This window comes from Neophocaena asiaeorientalis, unplaced genomic scaffold, assembly GCF_003031525.2.
Source record: "Neophocaena asiaeorientalis asiaeorientalis breed wild unplaced genomic scaffold, Neophocaena_asiaeorientalis_V1.1 scaffold30, whole genome shotgun sequence".
Classification (NCBI taxonomy): Eukaryota; Metazoa; Chordata; class Mammalia; order Artiodactyla; family Phocoenidae; genus Neophocaena; species Neophocaena asiaeorientalis.
In genome coordinates this window covers 6,653,521-6,672,025 of record NW_020174923.1, presented here as the reverse complement: position 1 = coordinate 6,672,025, position 18,505 = coordinate 6,653,521, and the positions used below count along the sequence as shown (strand labels likewise).

General features: G+C 53.2%; 1 protein-coding gene across 1 annotated transcript; it reads left to right on the top strand.

Annotated features, from left to right (window-relative positions):
- Positions 1 to 2,959: 2,959 nt before the first annotated feature.
- On the top strand, positions 2,960 to 16,843 carry FADS6 (fatty acid desaturase 6). The gene is made up of 6 exons (XM_024760601.1): positions 2,960 to 3,077; positions 3,625 to 3,791; positions 12,653 to 12,833; positions 14,087 to 14,274; positions 15,702 to 15,881; positions 16,469 to 16,843. Exons 1-6 carry the CDS (start codon positions 2,960 to 2,962, stop codon positions 16,616 to 16,618), a joined length of 984 nt encoding a protein of 327 aa, XP_024616369.1. The 3' UTR covers positions 16,619 to 16,843.
- Positions 16,844 to 18,505: the final 1,662 nt, after the last annotated feature.

The following is an 18,505-nucleotide window of genomic DNA, read 5'->3' as shown; positions in this document are numbered from 1 at the left end:
GCATCCACGTAAACACCACCACAATCAAGATACAGATCATTTCCCTCCTCCTAGAAAGTTTCCTCATGTCCCTTTGTAATGAATGTCCCCCACCCACTCCTCCCTAGGCAAGGACCGATTTTATTTCCTTCTTTTTTTTTAATATTTATTTATTTGGCTGCATCGGGTCTTATTTGCGGCTCATGGGCCCTCTAGTTGAGGCGTGCAGGCTCAGTAGTTGTGGCGCATGGGCTTAGTTGCTCTGCGGCACGTGGGATCTTCCCGGACCAGGGCTCGAACCCGTGTCCCCTGCGTTGGCAGGCGGATTCTTAATTACTGCGGCACCAGGGAAGTCCCTGATTTGATTTCTATCACTATATATTAGTTCCGCCTGTTCTTGAATTTATAAAAGGGGTCATAGAAAGTAACTGTGTCTTCTTACCCCCCACACAATGTCTGTGAGATCACATCTATCAGTTCATCTACACTGTTGCCTGCTCCAGCTCCTCCTTTTTATCGTGTAGGTTGTGTGAGTGTATCATAGCTGCTGTGTCCGTTCTCCACTCTCTGTTTCCAGCTTGGCTATAACGGATAATGGTTCACGTGCTTATATGGACTCGTTTTCATTCCTGTTGGGTGAATACCTGGGAGCTGAATTGCTGGGTCATAGGGTAAGTGTATATTACCTTAAAAGAGACTGCCAAACTGTTTTCCAAAGGGTTTGTACCACTTTCTACTCACATCAACAGCGAATGAGAGGTCAGTTACCCCACATCCCCTTGCCAATGCTTAGCGCTGCCCCGCTATTTATTTCCAGCCATACTCCCTGTCTGAAGGGCTTTCTCATTCGGATTTTCATTTGCATTTCCCTGGGGACTAATGACATGGAGCATCTTTTCATGGGTTTATTGGCCATTTGTCCATTTTCTTTGGTGAACTGTCTATTCAAGTCTTTCGGATTTTTGTTTTTCCCCCCATCTCCCAACCCACAGCCCCTTCCCCTGCCATCTACACCCAAAGGACCCTCTTGTTTTAACTCTGTTCTAAATTAAGTCTGCTTCTCTCCAAGGAGGCTACCAGCCAGCCCCAGCCCATGGGGATTCTTTGCTCCTCTGACCTCCTCTAATACTCGTCCACCTCTGCTCCTGTTCGACACAGCATTTGCCTTCTTCCAGCACCACTTAGAGGTCCAGAGGGCAGCCCAGGCCTGGAGAGGGGCTTCCTGGTACCAGGAAGTTCCCCAGTCTATAGAATGAAAGCAGTAGCATTTCGCCCTTATAGACTTACAATGTTGCATGTTAATATCAAATATCCTTTTAAAAATTGTAGGTATTGGGCTTCCCTGGTGGCACAGTGGTTAAGAATCCGCCTGCCAGTGCAGGGGACACGGGTTCTAGCCCTGGTCTAGAAAGATCCCACATGCCGCGGAGCAATTAAGCCTGTGTGCCACAACTACTGAGCCCACGTGCCACAACTACCGAGGCTGCACACTACAACTACTGAAGCCCGTGCTCCTAGAGCCCGTGCTCCGCAACAAGAGAAGCCAGCACAATGAGAAGCTGCACACCGCAACGAAGAGTAGCCCCTGCTCGCCACAACTAGAGAAAGCCCGCACACAGCAACAAAGACCCAGTGCAGCCAGAAATAAATAAATAAAATTAATTAATTAAAAAAAAATTTGTAGGTATGCCCTCCCTGAAAATGCTAGTATGTTTGAGAAGGAAGAATCTCTGATAAAAACAAAGGGTGATTGGATTTAGAGACTTCCTGGATTTGAGTGCTGGTTTTGCCATTTAATAACTGTGGGGTGACTGTGGGCAGATCCGGGCCCCCATCAATTAAAGGGGGATGACGTCATCCTCACAGAGTTGTGGGGGATACACCAAGCCTAATAAGTACCTGGAAGTCAGTGGTAAACTGTACGGAGCCAGACGTGTGTGTGTGGTGAGAACTGGCCTATTAAATCGTAAGCCCTTTTGAATAGCAACCTGGTAAAGAAATCTTGCCCTTTTATAAAAAACTGGAGGGATAAACTCGTAAGAAATAGTGAAGGAAAACGCCAAGGAAGACCGAGGAATCAGTCTTAAGTGTTCCTGACCCTCTTTCATAGACTTCTCCTCCATCTCTTCCCTCCTGCCACCTTCCCCTCCCCCTCTCCAAAGGTCTCCTGAGGCCAGTGCTGCTGTCCTCACCATCCCAGACCTCATTTTTAAAGGGACTTCAGTATAAAACCAGGGGGAAAGTTAAACAAAAAAGAAAAAGGAGAAAGGACCCTCAGGAGCCGAGAAGGGTGTCTGCAGAACACAGTGGATTGTGCTCCTGGGGCCAAGGCCGACCTCCAGCAGCGCTGGGTTGGGGCCTGGGCTGATGGGAAGGGCTAGGACGGGTGCTGTTTGCCTTGGCTTTCATACCCGGGCACCGCCCCCGAGTGAGCGGCACTGCAGTGGGACCCCACCTGGAATGGTGAGCTCTGAACGTTTTTTCCCTATAGCTATCCCTTCTCACCCCCAAAGCCACTGGGCTGGGAAGCCAACCCTCCACGGGTCACCGCTGCTAAAGCCGGATTCAAAGGGGTGCCCCCACTCCCCCACTGGTCTGGGTAGAGTGAGGCCTCGAATTTTCTGTCCCATGAATTCAAAAATATTTTCGTGCACTGTTTAAGGTACTGAAGATACAGCTTGAGCAAAATCGGCAAAGTGAGGCCTGTCGGCACCAGCGTCCAGCCTGTCGGTGGAAACAGGGAACAAATGTCCGTGTCTTGTGTGGGAGAGTCCGCTAAGTGCTACTGAGAAAAATACTTAAGCTATGGGATAAAAATGGTGTCACAAACCCGAGCGGGGTGCGGGGTCCGGGAGAACGCGAGGGAGTTATTTGAGATCAGGCAATCAGGGAAGGCCCTCGGGGGTCTCCTCTGGGGTCTCTGTGCCCCCGCCCCAACCCCCGCCGGGGCCGCTGGACCGCGAGCTGCTTCTGGCTCCGGATGGCCTCCCCACCCCCGCACATCTGCGCGCTCGTCCTGCGGCGATTCTGGTCCTGCCCGCCTGGAGGGTGGCCCCGGGCCGCGTCGCCGCCGCGCTCGGCTGCAGGAGCCCTTGCGGGTGCCCGGGACCCCAGGACAGAGGGTCAACCCCGAAAGTCTAGTTGGGGTGTCCTGCCTGTGTCCCCAGAGGAGCCCTGATGGCGCGAAGGGCAGTGGAGGAGAAAGTTGAGCCGAGTCAAGGAGAGGCAGGGAAGAATGAGGTGGCCTGGGGAAGGAGAGGATGCTCCAAGGGGACACCAGGGATGGGGTGAGGGGAGTGAGAGGGAGGATGGGAGTGTTCCCTGCACTTCTGGCCTGGACCCCCCACCATGCCCTCCACACCATCACTCCTCTGGCTGGGGCGCAGAATCAAGACTCCCAGCGTCTCCTTGGTGAGTGAGTGGGGCTGTTTTGTCCCAAATCCGGTAGAGAGAGCCAACCCATGCCCCTCAGGCCATCATGGGACCTGCCTCACCGCTGTCTGTGGCAGTCCTCAGGACTGGGCCCGCTTTGGCCTGGGCTCCCAGGGATGCGGGCTGGGTTGTTTGGGCCCAGATCTCCAAGAACCAGAGAAAGGCCCTGCCCTTACCGCTCCCCCCTACACCAATTCTCCCTTCTGCATGCAGGGTTCCTGTGCCTGCGCTCTGAGAATCTCCTGGCCTTTGCCCTGGGCGTCACCATCCTGGGTGTGTGCCACTACACGCTCACTGTCAAGGGCAGCCACCTTGCCACTCATGGTGCCCTCACCGAGTCCAAACGCTGGAGCAAGATCTGGGTGCTTTTCTTTGTGGAGGTGAGCCTGGGACTGGGTGGGAGCAGCTGCTGGTACTGGGTGGGAGAATCTAGATGTGTGCAGCTGTGTGTGCCCTCGAGGGCCGGCAGCTGCAGCTGTGGTCTGTGGGCCCAAGTGTGCAGCCTTCACTATGGTGGGTGTGTGTCTGTGTGTGCACGTCCCCAAGCCCTTGAGAGGGTAGAGGGCTGCATGAGGAATGATGAGTATTTAACTGTGGCAGCCGATGTGGTCTGAGCACCCGTTTCTCCTGGGGGCACCGGCTCGCCTCTCTGCAGCCCTGGGCCAAGGGTGGTAGAGCTTCCTCCTCCCACCAGGATGCCTGTGGTTGGCAGGTCCTGGCTACACCTTTGGGGCCTCCTGGTTTTGCAATCAGGGTTTAGGATGTGAACCACAGACCAAAGGGCAGGGAAGCAGGGGACTGGTGTCACAGCACCCCAGCTCTCCCATCTCAGGACACCTGACAATGGCCAAGCCATCCTAGAAGCCCCCTGTTTCCCCAGGGCTGTACCAGGAAGGTGCCTCCTCTCTCCTGACCCTTGGCTCCCCTGCTTCCACTGCCTCCCCATGCTGCCTCAACCTATGGGCACAGTCAGGAAGGCAAAGGTTTCTGGCCGGGTTGCCCTTCTCTCTGGACTGGTGTCAGGCCTTCCAGTTCTTCTGAGAGCCCCTTCCCTCCTTTCCAGATGGCCTCTCCCGTGGCCACCCAGGTCCCTTATGAACTAATATGAAAGCTGGTACCAGAAACAGCCCCTTTTTGCCAGGAACTGGTTACCATGACCAATTAACTCAATTATTAACTTTTTTAAAGAGCTTTTATTTATTTATTGGCTGTGCCTCATGGCATGCGGGATCTTAGTTCCCCGACTAGGGATCGAACCCGTGCCCCCTGCAGTGGAAGTGTGGAGTCTTAACCACTGGACTGCCAGGGAAGTCCCTCAGTTATTAACTTTTAATAAAGTTATATAACTTTATAAAACTCTACGTAACTGTACATACACACACACACACACACACACATACACACACACGACATTTTATAAAATTATACTGCATTGGTTGGGTGAGAGGAAGCATTTCCTACCCAGAACTCTCCATTGCCCTCATTTTCCCCAAACCCATCTCTCCCACCTGCACACATTTCTTTTTCTTTTCTTTTCTTTCTTTTTTTTTTTTAGAATTTATTTATTTACTTGGCTGCACGGGTCTTAACTGCCGCTTGCAGGGTCTTTTTTTAGTTGAGGCATGGGAACTCCTATTAGTTGCGGGATGTGGGATCTAGTTCCCTGACCGGGGATCGAACCCAGGCCGCTTGCATTGGGAGCGTGGAGTCTTAGCCACTGAACCACCAGGGAAGTCCCTTGCACGCATTTCTAAAGTGCCAAGGATAAGGAGGAACCAATGGGTCCTCAGGGTCCATTTCAAAACACTCTCCTTCCCGGGGACCCCTGGGCACTGGTCCCAGCCAGACTCTAAGGTGCAGGCCCAACCGTGGAGCCAGGGTCAGATGCCCCCTAAGTTTGTCATCACAGGCAGGGGAGGAACCGGGCATGTTAGGCAGTCACACGGGACATGAGAGGGAGGGTTAGCTCTGTGTGGGTTTGACAAAGCTGTACTGAGTCCCAGGGGCCTGGGGGCAGCTAAGAAGGAGGAGTCTTCCCAGGCTCCCCAGCAGGAGGGCTCCAGGCGAACCAGAGCGCGTGGCCCACCCTGAAAGACCCAGGCAGCCTGGTGGCTGCACCTCCTCTTGTCCCCTGGGACCCAGGGCAGTGGCCTCCTTGTCCCTTTAGCTCCCGGCACAGGGCTGAACTCAATATTTGTTGATGATGACCCTGCAGGTGATGGGGGGACAAGGTCCAGGGAAAAGCCAGCCGCTGGAGGGTCACAGCCTAGAGGTGGGTGAGCCCCCCCATGGTGGGGGGGGCTTGGTTGCCACCCCCGTGTTGTGACAGAGGCTGCTATGTTGCCATCAGCTGCGGGCAGGTCACAGATTTCTCAGATGGCCAACCTGAGTGGGAGGCCTCCACTTTTCCACGCCCCCATCAAGGCATGGCCCTGGCCACCCTCTGGGGAAGATCCAGCTCCCAGTGAGAAGGAGGGGTGGCTCTACCTCCTCAGCCCATGGCATGGCGGGGCGAGTGGAGTCCTGGGTCTTGTCCGCCAGGCAGGGGACAGCGTCAGGGGCACTTTGGACACAGTGGCTGCCTTTGGACCAGCATCTAAGTGTTAGTTTCCTCACCTAATAAATGAGAATAGTGTTTCCTCCCTCATGAAGCCAGCATGAGGATTAAACGAGACATCCTAGATCTTCATTTAGGGTTTGGGCCTGACTCTTCAATGTTTGCTTCGAAGTAACAAGTTTCTTTTTTTTTTTTTTTTTTCCCTCTGGAGGGAACACAGTCAACTGCAAGGAAAGGGTTAGTAATTTAAAAGAAAAAATTATTTATTTATTTATTTTGGCTGCGCGGGGTCTTAGTTGTGGCACTCGGGATCTTAGTTGAAGCATGCGGACTCTTAGCTGCAGCATACAGGATCTAGTTCCCCGACCAGGGATTGAACCCGGGCCCCCTGCATTGGGAGCGCGGAGTCTTACCCACCGGACCACCAGGCTAGTCCCAGGGTTAGTGATTTTTGTTGTTATTTGTTTTGTTTTCTCTGTTAGTGGTTTATTTTTAACTGAAAGGTTGACCAACTTATGCAAAGCTCAGTGGACGTGTGTGTGTGTGTGTGTGTGTGTGTGTGTGTGTGTGTGTTGAAGGGGCTGTTTGTTCAGGCCCTGGACCACCACCTGTCCTTTGCATCACGCAAAGGACCAGCTCTCGACATGCAGGATCTCAGCGGACGACCTGGGACCCTCTTGGATCCCTGGCTCTCCCCGTCTGCCACGTCCTGTTGTCTCTCTCTAATCCTCCTCTTGTTGGCTGCCTGTGCTTTTCCCAAACCGTGACCCTCAGCAGGCAGCATCACTATAGAAGAATCTAGTCCGCTAGTTGCAGCCTCAGGTATCAGCTGAATGTCACTGGCTTTCCTGGGGCAGCCAGCTTTTGCCTGGTTTGTCTGAAGGTCTGCTGTCAAGGGCTGGGGGTGAGACAGGTCACTGTGACCCATCAGATCTGAGGGGAGGAGCTGGCAGGATGGACGGGGTGGCTGACATCCAGGTTGCTGTTGTTTCTCTGCAAAAGTATCCAAAATCATACACCAGGAAGTTCACCCACACCAGGATGAACTTCCCTCTGGGCCCATTTCCAGTCTACACCAGAATGTTCCATTTCCCCTACTAGTGTACTTCTGACCCTCTACCTTGGCCGCTGATCACCCCGGCCTGGGCTATGTCATAGGGACTACTAGTTATATTCTCGGGGACTGTCAGTCATATCCTTGGGGACTGCCAGTCAAAGGCCACAGGAATGTGGGGGGGCAGGCTGGGGCGGGCAGGCCCCCATGTTTTAAGTACTGAAGCTTGGGAAAGATTTTTTTAAAATTTATTTTATTGAAGTATAGTTGATATACAATGTTAATTTCTACTATACAGCAAAGTGATCCAGTTTTCCATATATATATATGTACACACACACACATTCTTTTTCATATTCTTTCCCATTCTGTTTTATCACAGGATATCGAATACAGTTGCCAGTGCTATACGTAGGACCTTGTTGTTTATCCATGCTATGTATAATAGTTTGCATCTGTTAATCCCTAACTCCCAATCTATCATTCCCCCCTCCCCCTTGGCAACCACAAGTCTGTCCTCTATGTCTGTGAGTCTGTTTCTGTTTCGTAGATAAGTTCATTTGTGTCACATTTTAGATTCCACATATAAATGATATCATATGGTATTTTTTTCTCGTTCTGACTTACTTCACTTAGTATGATAATCTCTAGGTCCATCCATGTAGCTGCAAATGGCGTTATTTCATTCTTTTTTATGGCTGAGTAGTATTTCATTGTATATATATATACCACATCTTCTTTATCCATTCACGTGTCACTGGGCATTTAGGTTGTTACCCTGTTTTGACTATTGTAAATAGTGCTGCAATGAACATTGGAGTGCATGTATCTTTTCGAATTATAGTTTTCTCCAGACACATGCCCAGGAATGGGATTGCAGGATCATATGACAACTCTATTTTTAGTTGGGAAAGATTAACTCCTGCAGTCAAGAGGGCTTTAGGGACTCCCTTGCAAGTCACTCACTATCAAGATGTTCCCCTGAGTAGGAGGGAACAGGCTGTACCAGTTACTAAGCTCCACTGTGTCTCAACGTCAAACCCTCCTTCTGAAGTCAGCTTTGCGCTACGGGGGTGGAGTCACAGATGGTCCACAGAGAGCACAGGCCAGCTCTGCCCTGGGGGAGGGGTGTCACCCAGGGAAATGCGGTCACCTTCGTTCCAGTCCCGCGTGGTGGTGGTGGAAACAAAGCCGAGAACCCCCAGCCTGGTCGTGATGCTCGAACGCTCCCTTGCCACGAATTCAGGGTGGCTCTTATCCTCTGGGCTGCCTCTAATCTTTCTGTTTGGCCCCTCCCGCCCCCCGAGGGGTGGTAATCTGAGTTTGCACCGCTGTGATTTTTAAGTTTTTTAATTAAAAGAATTATTTAGCAGGCAAACTCAGATCTGCAGTACAAGATATACTTAAAAAAAATAAAACCTTTTTATTTTTGAAAAAATTATAGATTCATAGGACATTGCAAAAATAGATCAGAGAGGACAGAGGTCCAGTGAATCCTTCACCCGGTTTCCCCCAGTAGTTCCATTTATGTAAATGTCATTCAACAGCAAACCCAGGACGTTGACATTCGTGTCTGTGTGTATGTTTGTGCCATTTTATCACATGTGCAGATTTGCAAAATGTACTTTTAAGGGTTCTTGTGGTGATGCCAACTCCTGAGGGTCTCTAAAAGCCTGCCTCTGGGTGGGCTTGCCCACTGGCCCCCGGAGGCCAAGGACCCAAGGCCAAGGAGTAGATCAGGTGGTCGTGTGTGGGGGGCAGCACTTAGTCTGAGTGTCCCTAGGGGGAGGGGCTTGGAGAGAAAAGGGTGGGGCTGCTCCCAGGGGCCCAGTGCCTGCCCAGTTGGGAGGGGAGATTGGAGGGAGGCTGGGTTTGCTGCGGAGCTTTGGGGGCTGAGACAGTGTTGGTCCCAAATGTCAATAGTGCCGAGAACCCCTGGTGAGAGCGTCCAGAGGAGACACTGCCGGGACAGGGCTCCTGATCCCAGGCCCAGAAGCAGGAAGGTGGCTGGCTGCAGGCTGAGCAGAGGTACAGATAAAGGCATGGATCTCGGAAGAGCATAGTGCATGAGGGACCCACAGAAACCTGGAGTCACTAGAATCTCATGGGGACTCTGGAGAAAAGGGGAAAAGGAGGCCCATGGGCCAAGCAGAGGAGCTGGGAGCTTCTAGGGACGAGGCCTGAAAAGGGAAAGAATTTCATGAGAGCTACTTGATAGGATCAGAGCCGACCACATCCAGGCCGCTCCCAGCAGGATGAGGCACTCCAGGCTCCTCTGGCTTCCGCCCTCACCGCGGCCCCTCTGTTATCCGAAGGTGCTAACACATCACTGTTAGCAGGAGAGCCCGCGTGGTACCCGAGGACTCACGCTCAGGGACTTGTGTTCTCACTGAGTAGGGCTGCCAGATGTAGCAAATAAAAATCCAGGATGCGGGACTTCCCTGGTGGCGCAGTGGTTAAGAATCCGCTTGCCAGTGCAGGGGACCATGGGTTAGAGCCCTAGTCCAGTCCCCAACACAGAAAAAAAAAAAAAAAAAAAAAAAAAATCCAGAATGCCCAGTGAACTTTAGTCTTCAGATAAACAAGAAATGCAGGCAGTGTTTGGGATATATGTCTATAAAAAATGATTGGTTGTTTATCTGAGGTTCTAATTTATGTGGGTGCCCTATACTTTATCTGACAAACCAATTGCTGAGGCCTGTGGAGCCTCAGAAGCACCCCACCACCCTGCAAACTCTGAAGCCAGTGTGAAGGGGTTGCTCAGCCCTGGGATCAGTGAGCGAGGGTCTGGAGGGAGGAATGGAAGCTGGGCAGACTCCAGCCTGGAGTCCCTCCTGCCTGAGGGATGCTGCCGCTGTGACGACCCCCAGCCCCTCTTTCTCAGCTGGTCCATGCCTGTGGCCCTCTTCTCCTGCCCCATCTCTGGAGTGACCCCACCCTGCGCCGGGCCTCGAGCTGGAAGCTTGGCCCTTGTGTTGATGCCTCCTCCTCCGCCCACTCCTCACCTCCCCCAGTGGCCACACCTACAGCCTCAGGCCCGTCACCTGCCTCGTCCTGCCCCTCTCCTTCCAATCCAGTAAAGTGGCCTATCTGAAACCCAAGTTTGTGTCATAATCTTATAATGATGGTTTTTAATCCTGCAAAGTATTGTTTGTGTAAGAGATAAAAGAGGAGAATATTAGATAACTACCTTTGGCTGCTGGCAGAGGTCTGAGGATGCTTAAGTGAAAAAACAACTAAATGAGTGAATGAGAGGCCTGGGGCCTCTTATTTTAGCTGAGAGGGGATGTCCAGAGGAATTATACTGACATCCGCCCCGCACACACTCTGGCCACTTGCAGAGCCTGAGTGCGGCTAAGAGGTCTAGGCTCTTAAGTCTTCCTGAGGGTACAGAGGGTAGCAATATCAAGAAGCTTCTGGAACTTTCTCTGGGTCTGGATGGGAAATCCTCTTGGGTGAGACCTGTAAATAATCCTGTACGGCGGGATCATCTGTGGCACGTGGCTACATCCTCCCGCCCCTTGATGGGTGCAAGTGAGACACACCGCAGTCCATGTCCAATCTCTCCTTCTCCCAAACCCACCGCGTTCCTTCTTCTTCTGGAAAGAACATCTAGATGGGAGGGAGAATTCCAGTCTTACAGAAACAGCCTCAGATCTCTTCTTAGTTATATAAAAAGGCAAAGCACACAGACTCTGGAAGCCTGTGCTGAGTCACAAATCATGTGTTACGTCCGACCACACAGGTGGCTCATCCCCGTCCCGGACCCCATTCCCAGGTCTGGGCACGTGGCTGAGCACCTGGCCCTACCAGGCCCCTGAGGGTCAAGTTCTTACCAGGCTTGGTAGGGTTCAGGCCCCAGGTTGTTTCTGGCCTTGCTACTCAAAGTGCGGTCAGCGAGGAGGTGTGGACCTTGGGCCAGAGGGAAGAGCAGATCGCTGCATTCAGCTGACATTTCTTGAAGAAAGAAGCAATGCAGACAGGATCGGCCCTCAGAGCAGAAGTACGAGGAAGGAGCAGTTAAAAACAGTTGCTTCTTCTGGTTACAGAACCGTGAGATTCAAAACACACTTGCAGGCCTTGGAGAGAGGCAGGCTGGCCTCTGAGGAGGTCCTGGCAGACCCCGGCGGAGGCCCCTTTGTTGAACCAACTGCCTGGCCCTCTTGAGCAGCAGGTCCTTCCAGACCAGCAGGCCTGGAAGAGACATCACTTTAACTGACAGGCTACCTGCCCACCTTCTGCAGCCTCCCCCAGGTTCTGTCCCTTTGCAAGGTTACGAAACCAGAGATAAACCCCACCCCTTTGTGGGTTACATCATCTGAGAGCAAAGCACCTCTCCTGTTTTTGTGAACTCCACAGGCACGCCGTCGCTGAATCAGCATTTACCTTCACATCCTCTGCCTTGAGAGGGGCCCGTACTGTGTTGGTTTGACCATCTTCCCCTGTCTGTTATGAAACTGCTGTTGTGACATCATATCCTACTTTTTGGCTTCGTTTCATTCCGAGGGAGAGAGTCTCTGCAGACAGTGGGAAGACAGTGTCGTTCCTTATCTGTCTTCTCGCGGTTTTGTCTCTTCTGCCTGGACTCTAAGCCTGGGTTCATTCTCTGTTGCAGTGACTCATCCCAGGGGTTTTATGCCTTATCTTGGATGGAACCAGGGTTCAAATCCCACTTCTGCCACCTACTTAGCTGAGTGAGCTGGGGTGGGCATGTGGCCTCTATCTCAGTTTCTGCTTCTGTCAGCTGTGAATAATAACAGCACTGATAATAATAATAGTAATAATAACAACCCCCCCACCCTGCCAGGCTTAAGATTAATGAGTTACATGTGTAACGTGCAGAATGCTGAACCCTCCACTGAGTGTGTTCTGCTGTCTGTACGGGGCTCACGGTGACTGGCATTGGGAAACCCTTCACGTCCTCCTGGAAACAGGCAGGCAGCATCTTCAATAAAATTAGCAACATCTTCTGGCTTGGATAAAATACTGCAAGAGGCTGATGGCTGCATGTTCATTTGCATATATTTGCATAAGAAATGCCTTAGCGCCTCTTTCACATTCAGAATGACTGCTCTTGGAGTCTGAGCTGCTGCCGCTCACTGCCAGCTTCGGAGAATCCCACGGTGGGTCACGCCAGGGAAGAGTCACCCCAAGGAAGAAGTGAACTCTTGGTCCCCACCGGGGCACCCTTACGGACAGTTCAGAAGATGGCCTTTCTTCGCCCCCAGGCCACTCCTGCACCCCTGCCCCCACTGCTGTGGGCCCCGAATGCAAAGCAGTGTTATGAAGGTATTCAGAGATAAACCCTCACAAAATAATTGGCAACACATGCCAGGAGCTTTACCTGCAGTGTGTCCAATCCTCAGGCTTGCAGGCTGCAGTCACGGGGGGCTGTGCACGCCAACTGCTTTGCACGCCAAGTGGACGCAGTTGCTTTGACTGGCTGCCACTCTGTGGTCGTGGATCCCTGAGAGTTGATGTTCAAGGCTGATGAGCTGTGGGTGGAAGGCAGGAAGGCCCTGGAAATGCGTGGTCTGGGGAGGGAGGGTGTTTTCAAGGCTCCGAAGATCCTGCTTTGCTCGCCTGTGCCTGATACAGACCCCAGCGCCCTTTCTGGCTCCCTCCTCTAGGTATGCACGTCCTTCACTGCAGAGCACGCCAAGTACGGACACGTCAAGATGCACCATGGCTACACCAACGTGCTGGGCCTGGGGGACTCAAGTACGTGGAGGCTGCCTTGCCTCAACCGCTACGTCTACATGTTCCTCGCTCCTCTCTTGATCCCCATCATAACCCCGCTGGTGGCTGTCGGTGAGTATGCCAGGGCTGGGCCCTGCAAAGATCTGGTTCCCCCTTTCCTTCCTTCCTCTCCTGGCTTCATGGAAGAAGTGAGAAGCCCTGAGTTAAGACCAGACAGAAACTTTCTGAGACAGGCAGGCAGGGTGGAAAGAACCTTGGTCCTGGGGCCAAGTCTGGCTCTGCCACTTACTGGCTGGTGATCACAGGCAGGTAACCTAACCTCTCTGAACCTCAGGTTCTTACCTGCTCCTCAAAGAGGGTGTGAAACAATTCCACTTATTATATGAGGGATCTAAAGTAGTCAAACTCATTGAAGCAGAGAATAGAATGGTGGTACCAGGGGCTGAGGGGAGGGGAAAATGGAAAGTCCCTGTTCAATGAGCATGAAGTTTCAGTTTTGCAAAATGAATAAATTCTAGAGATTTGCTATATAACACTGTGCCCAGAGACAACAGTACTGTACCGCACACTTTAAAACCTATGTGGATAAATCTCACGTTAAGTGTTCTTACCACAGTAAAATAAAATAAAAATTTAAAAAACTCTGTGGCTCTCTGAGAAGACTAGAAAGTTGCATGGGAAGGCATCAAATGCCTAAATAAATAAATGAATAACCTTTCCTCTTTATATTTGATATACAAGCCTCATTTACCATCATCTTGTTGTCTGTTTAATAATCCCTGATCATGTTATAAACATTCACTTGTGTTATTGTTTATTAAATATCTTCTTTTCTAAAAAAAAAAAAAAAAAGGATGGTGTGAAAGCATAATGAGGTCATAGATATAAAAATGCTTTCTAAATGCCTCGCACTCTACTGCACGTTATAATTTTTAGCATCATAGGAGCAGTGGAAAGAGCAGGGGCGAGGGGACAGCCAGACCTGGGCTCGGGCCCCAGGCCACCGCTTACTATCAGACCGACCTTGGTCAGGGTGCTTAATGCTCCGTTTTCTCATCCATTAAATGGGTGAGAACAACAACAAAAAAAACAAAATACAAAAGGGAATTCCCTGGAGGCCCAGTGGTTAGGACTCGGTGCTTTCACTGCTGGGGCCCGAGTTTGATCCCTGGTCAGGGAACTAAGATCCTGCAAGCCGCGCGGCCAAAGAAAAGAAAATGGGCGAACCTACTTTTCAGGGCTGTGTGTGGATGAACTGAACACCTAGGTCACCCTAGTTTGCACTGTTGAGCCACCAGGGAGCCAACTCATGTTGGATCGGAACCTCGCCGACCCCTCCCTCTATCTCTTGCCCCTTCTGGCAGAACGGCTGAGAGAGGTGGAGCTCGGGACAGCCCTGCGGACGCTTGGCCTGATTTCCCTGGGCCTTTATTCTCACTACTGGCTGCTGCTGAATGTGTCTGGCTTCCAGAGCCCCAGCTCAGCCCTGGTCTGCATGCTCATCACCAGGTCCCTGCTGGCCCACCCTTACCTCCATGTCAACATCTTCCAGGTGAGGCCTCCCCCACCCTGAGTGCTGGGGGGCTACAGGGATCACTGTCCAGGGTGCCTGGCGCAGGCTGGACCCTAGGGTTCCGTGGGGAGAGAGAGGCCACCTGAGGAAGCATCCCTCCACCTCCCCCGCCCACCCTCTCTCTTCCTTTCTCTCTGTGGGTCATCACAGAGAGTTTTGATCCCAGGTAAGGAGCTTCTCTTCAACACTGGCTGCCATTCACACACAGATCAGAGATTTATTAAGAAGCTTCTATGTGTAGGTTACTAGACTAAGCTCTGTGGGGACACAAGTGAATAGGACCCCAGATCCTACCTCCAGGGCTCTTACTGTGATAAGCCCAAGGGCCATCGCAGAGGTCCCAGCGCACACGTATCGAGGCAGGCGGATGAAGGAGCTGGAGAGGCCAGCTGGAGAGGCCAGCAGCTCAGCACTCAGTTCTGGGCCATTTCCAGGGATGGTCACCTCCCTGCTCCCGGGACAAGTGAAGACCCCGGGTTAGAGCATCCTGCATATGACCAATCCCAGCACTTACCACACCGCCATTAATGACTGAATCCCATGACATAATCCCATAGTTGTGTCCCATCTGCTTGTCCTGCTAGAGCAGAAGCTCCCGTTCACTTCCGCATCCTCTAGACCGAGGACAGAGCCTGGCAGAGCAGGTGTTTTTATACATCTTTGTTTTTTTAAAAAATACATTTATTTATTTATTTATTTTTGGCTGTGTTGGGTCCTCGTTGCTGCGCGCTGGCTTTGTCTAGTTGTGGCGAGCGGGGGCTACTCTTTCTTGTGGTGCGCGGGCTTCTCATTGCGGTGGCTTCTCCTGTTACGGAGCACGGGCTCTAGGCACGCGGGCTCAGTAGTTGTGGCTCACGGGCTTAGTTGCTCCGCATGTGGGATCTTCCCGGACCAGGGCTCAAACCCGTGTCCCCTGCATTGGCAGGCGGATTCTTAACCACTGCGCCACCAGGGAAGCCCTATACATCCTTGTTGAATGAAAAAATACACAAGGATGCGCAAACTTGATCTTGAACCATGAGCAGGATTTTGACTGGTGAAAAAAAGCAGAGAAGGGTCTCTTTGGGATGCAGGCACAGGGACATGAGGGATGGCGGCGGGCAGTCGTGGGCTTAGAGGACCACGAGATCAGAGAGGCACCCAGGCCAAGCCCTTCATCGCACAGATAGGGAGAGGGACCCGGAGACGGGTGAGACTCAGCGAGGGGCACAGACAGGGTCGCATCGCAGCTGGGTGGAGGGCTTCAGCTTCCTCGCGCCTCTACTGGGTCCCGCTGGAGTGGGAGGTGAGGAAGGCGGCAGAACCCACGGTCCCCGGCTGCTATAGCTGAGGATGCCTGAGGCGGGGTGGGGAGGCACGGGGCTGCCCGGCCCAGCCCCAGGGCGTGACCCTTGTGTCTGTCACAGCACATCGGGCTGCCCATGTTCTCCCGGGACAAGAAGCCCCAACGGATTCACATGATGAGCCTGGGGGTGCTTAACCTGCCCCGGCTGCCCGTGCTGGACTGGGCGTTCGGCCACTCCCTCATCAGCTGCCACGTGGAGCACCACCTCTTCCCCAGGCTCTCCGACAACATGTGCCTGAAGGTAGATGAGGGTCGGGCTGGGGGGGCTTGGATGAAGAAGCTGTCTCAGGGTGGAGGGGGAGTCACCTTCGGGGTTCTCTAACCAACTGGCGTGGTCAGAGGTTCCCAGGAAGGTCAGTCCAGGGTACAGGCAGCAGTGTGGGTTTCTGACCAGAGACACCCGGTTTTCTTACTAGCCGTGTGGCTCTGGGCAAGTTAACTGAATGTCTCTGAGCCTCGGCTTCCTCATCTGTAAAATGGGACTAAGTAGTGCTTACGCTGACAGGCTCTGAGGATGAAATGAAGAAATGGATCTGAACTGTTGGGCGCTCCGTAGGTGTCTGGTGAAAAGGAGCTGTGGTTTATCCCTCTATGCGAAGGACTGTCACAGATTCGGGAGGTCCAGAGAAGGGTGCTGGGGAGAAGCCCTCCCTGTCCCTCGCCTGCTGGAAATGGGAGGCGGGAAATCTCCAAGCCCCTCAGCTCCTCCAGAGCATCATGGGAAAAAGCAGACAGGAGCGGGGGGCCGGGCAGAGGAAGGGTCCCAGTGGGGATGGGCCTGCCCACAGCTCCGGCTCAGCGGCCCCTCCTCCCGCCCACCTTTGGCAGGTGAAGCCCGTGGTGTCCCAGTTCCTCCGTGAGAAGCAGCTGCCGTACAACGAGGACTCCTACCTGGCTCGTTTCCGGCTGTTTCTCCACCACTACGAGGAGCTCATGGTGCAGACCCCTCCCATCACAGAGCTGGTGGGGCTGCAGTGAGGGGCGGGCCGGTGCAGTCACCCCGCTCTCCCTTCCGGGCCCACCCCCGGGGCTGGGAGGGCGCGGGCCCTTGCCCAGTGGGTGCGGCTCGGTTGCCTGGAGGTGGGCAGTGAGACGGGGAGCTCATGCTGGGGGGCCCGGGGGTCACCTGCCCTGCTTGCTTTTCCGGGTTTTGAGGAATACCTGGAGGAAAGGAATAAAGGTGGCTGGGCATTCCGGTCAGTCTGGACCTCAGCCAACTTCATCTCAGGACTGAACAGCCGGATTCCTCCCCTGCTCGCTCTGAGCCTTGGTAGGGCTACAGGACGGGGGTAAGGAGGGGCCCTATGGAGGGGGCGGGCTGGGAGGGGACACCAGGAGAGAAGGGTCCGCTCCCTGGTGCCAGGGAGCCCCACACTTGGCCACTGCTGCTTCCTGTGCCCTTGAGATTCTGGCCCCTATGGAGCCCTCTCCCCAGGGACCACAAGGAGAGGTTACCTTTGGCAGAGACCTTCCTAAGCTTTCAGCCCAGAAGCCTGGGCAAGACACTGGCTCAGCAGCTCCCAAGACCCACAGCATCTGTGAGATCAAAGTGTGTGTTTTGTGGGGAGGGCACTCCCGGCGAAATAAGGGGAGCAAGGGTATGAATAGCTTTGAAAGTGACCTTGGCCAGCTCTAGAAGTCTGCTTTGTTCCATGATGTTTACAAGGGGTGGAAGAATTCTCAATTGGAAGAGAGAGAAAATTACTGGGAGGGTCGCTGAGGCTGGAGAGGGGTTCCGGGAACAGGGTCTGGAGGTCAGATGGCCTTAGAGAGGAGAGGAAGGAGGGGAAGGAGAGTGTGTCGGGGGTGCGGATACAAGAGCTGGGGGTCCAGGGCTCGGCTCGGCTGTGAAAGGATGGTCTGCAGCCTGGGAGCGAGATGGGAATATAAGAACTACTGGTGCCAGCCGCAGGAAGAGGTCCAGGTACTGGGGACACCACTGAGATTCAGCCCAAAGCGCGCAGCCTTGATTTGAGAGAGGGCTGGGAGCTGCCCTGGCTGGAGGCTGGATTAGAGGGTGGGAGGAAGGGCCCGGCTGGAGGCTGATGGAGGAACAGAGAGGGAGGCCCAGCCTGTGACAGGAGGCCAGAGCAGTTAGTTTAAAATACGGTTTCTCACCTCAGCACCATGACATTTTGGCCAGATAGTGCTGTCGCTGGGGGCCTGTCCTGTGCATTGTGGGGTGTTTAGCAGCATCCCCAGCTTCTATACACTAGGTTCCAGGAACCCAAGTTGTGACCATCAAAAATGTCTGCAGACACTGCCAAATGTCCCCTGGGGGGCAGAAATCATCTCTGGTCGAGGACATGCAAGTCTATTCTGAGCACACAGCTGCCTTGTTTTTCAGTGAAGTCCTTAGACGAGGTGAAGGGTGTGGTGACCCTGAAGATGGGGAGGCTAAATGCCAGCAAATGGGATGGGCTGAGGGGTCAGAGGGCAGGTGAAGGCATTCTCTAAGCCGGGTCCTGTTAGGGAACCCAGCTCTGGTGTGGCCTTAGGTGGCTCTGCTGGGCAGCTGCCACTTGCCCGTCCAGAGCCATTACCTTCTCCTCCACCCTGCGCTCCTGTCCCCAAGCCCACACCTCCTGTCTGGCGCCCTCTCCTACAGCTACAGCTCTCACTACTTCTGAAACAGTCCCTCCGTTTGCTCCTTCCGGGCCTGGGCTGGTAGTGGCTTCCAGCTATTGCTAGCCCTGGAGGGACTTCACCACACCCTGCACCCTGCTACACCTCTACACAGAGTTCCTTCATTAAACTCTCTTCAGTCAGCCCCTCTGAGCATGCTGTCTGTTTCCTGCTGGGAGGCTGACTGATAGAGCAGAGGTTTGGATCCAAGCAGCCCTCTTGGAACGAGGCAGGCTTGGC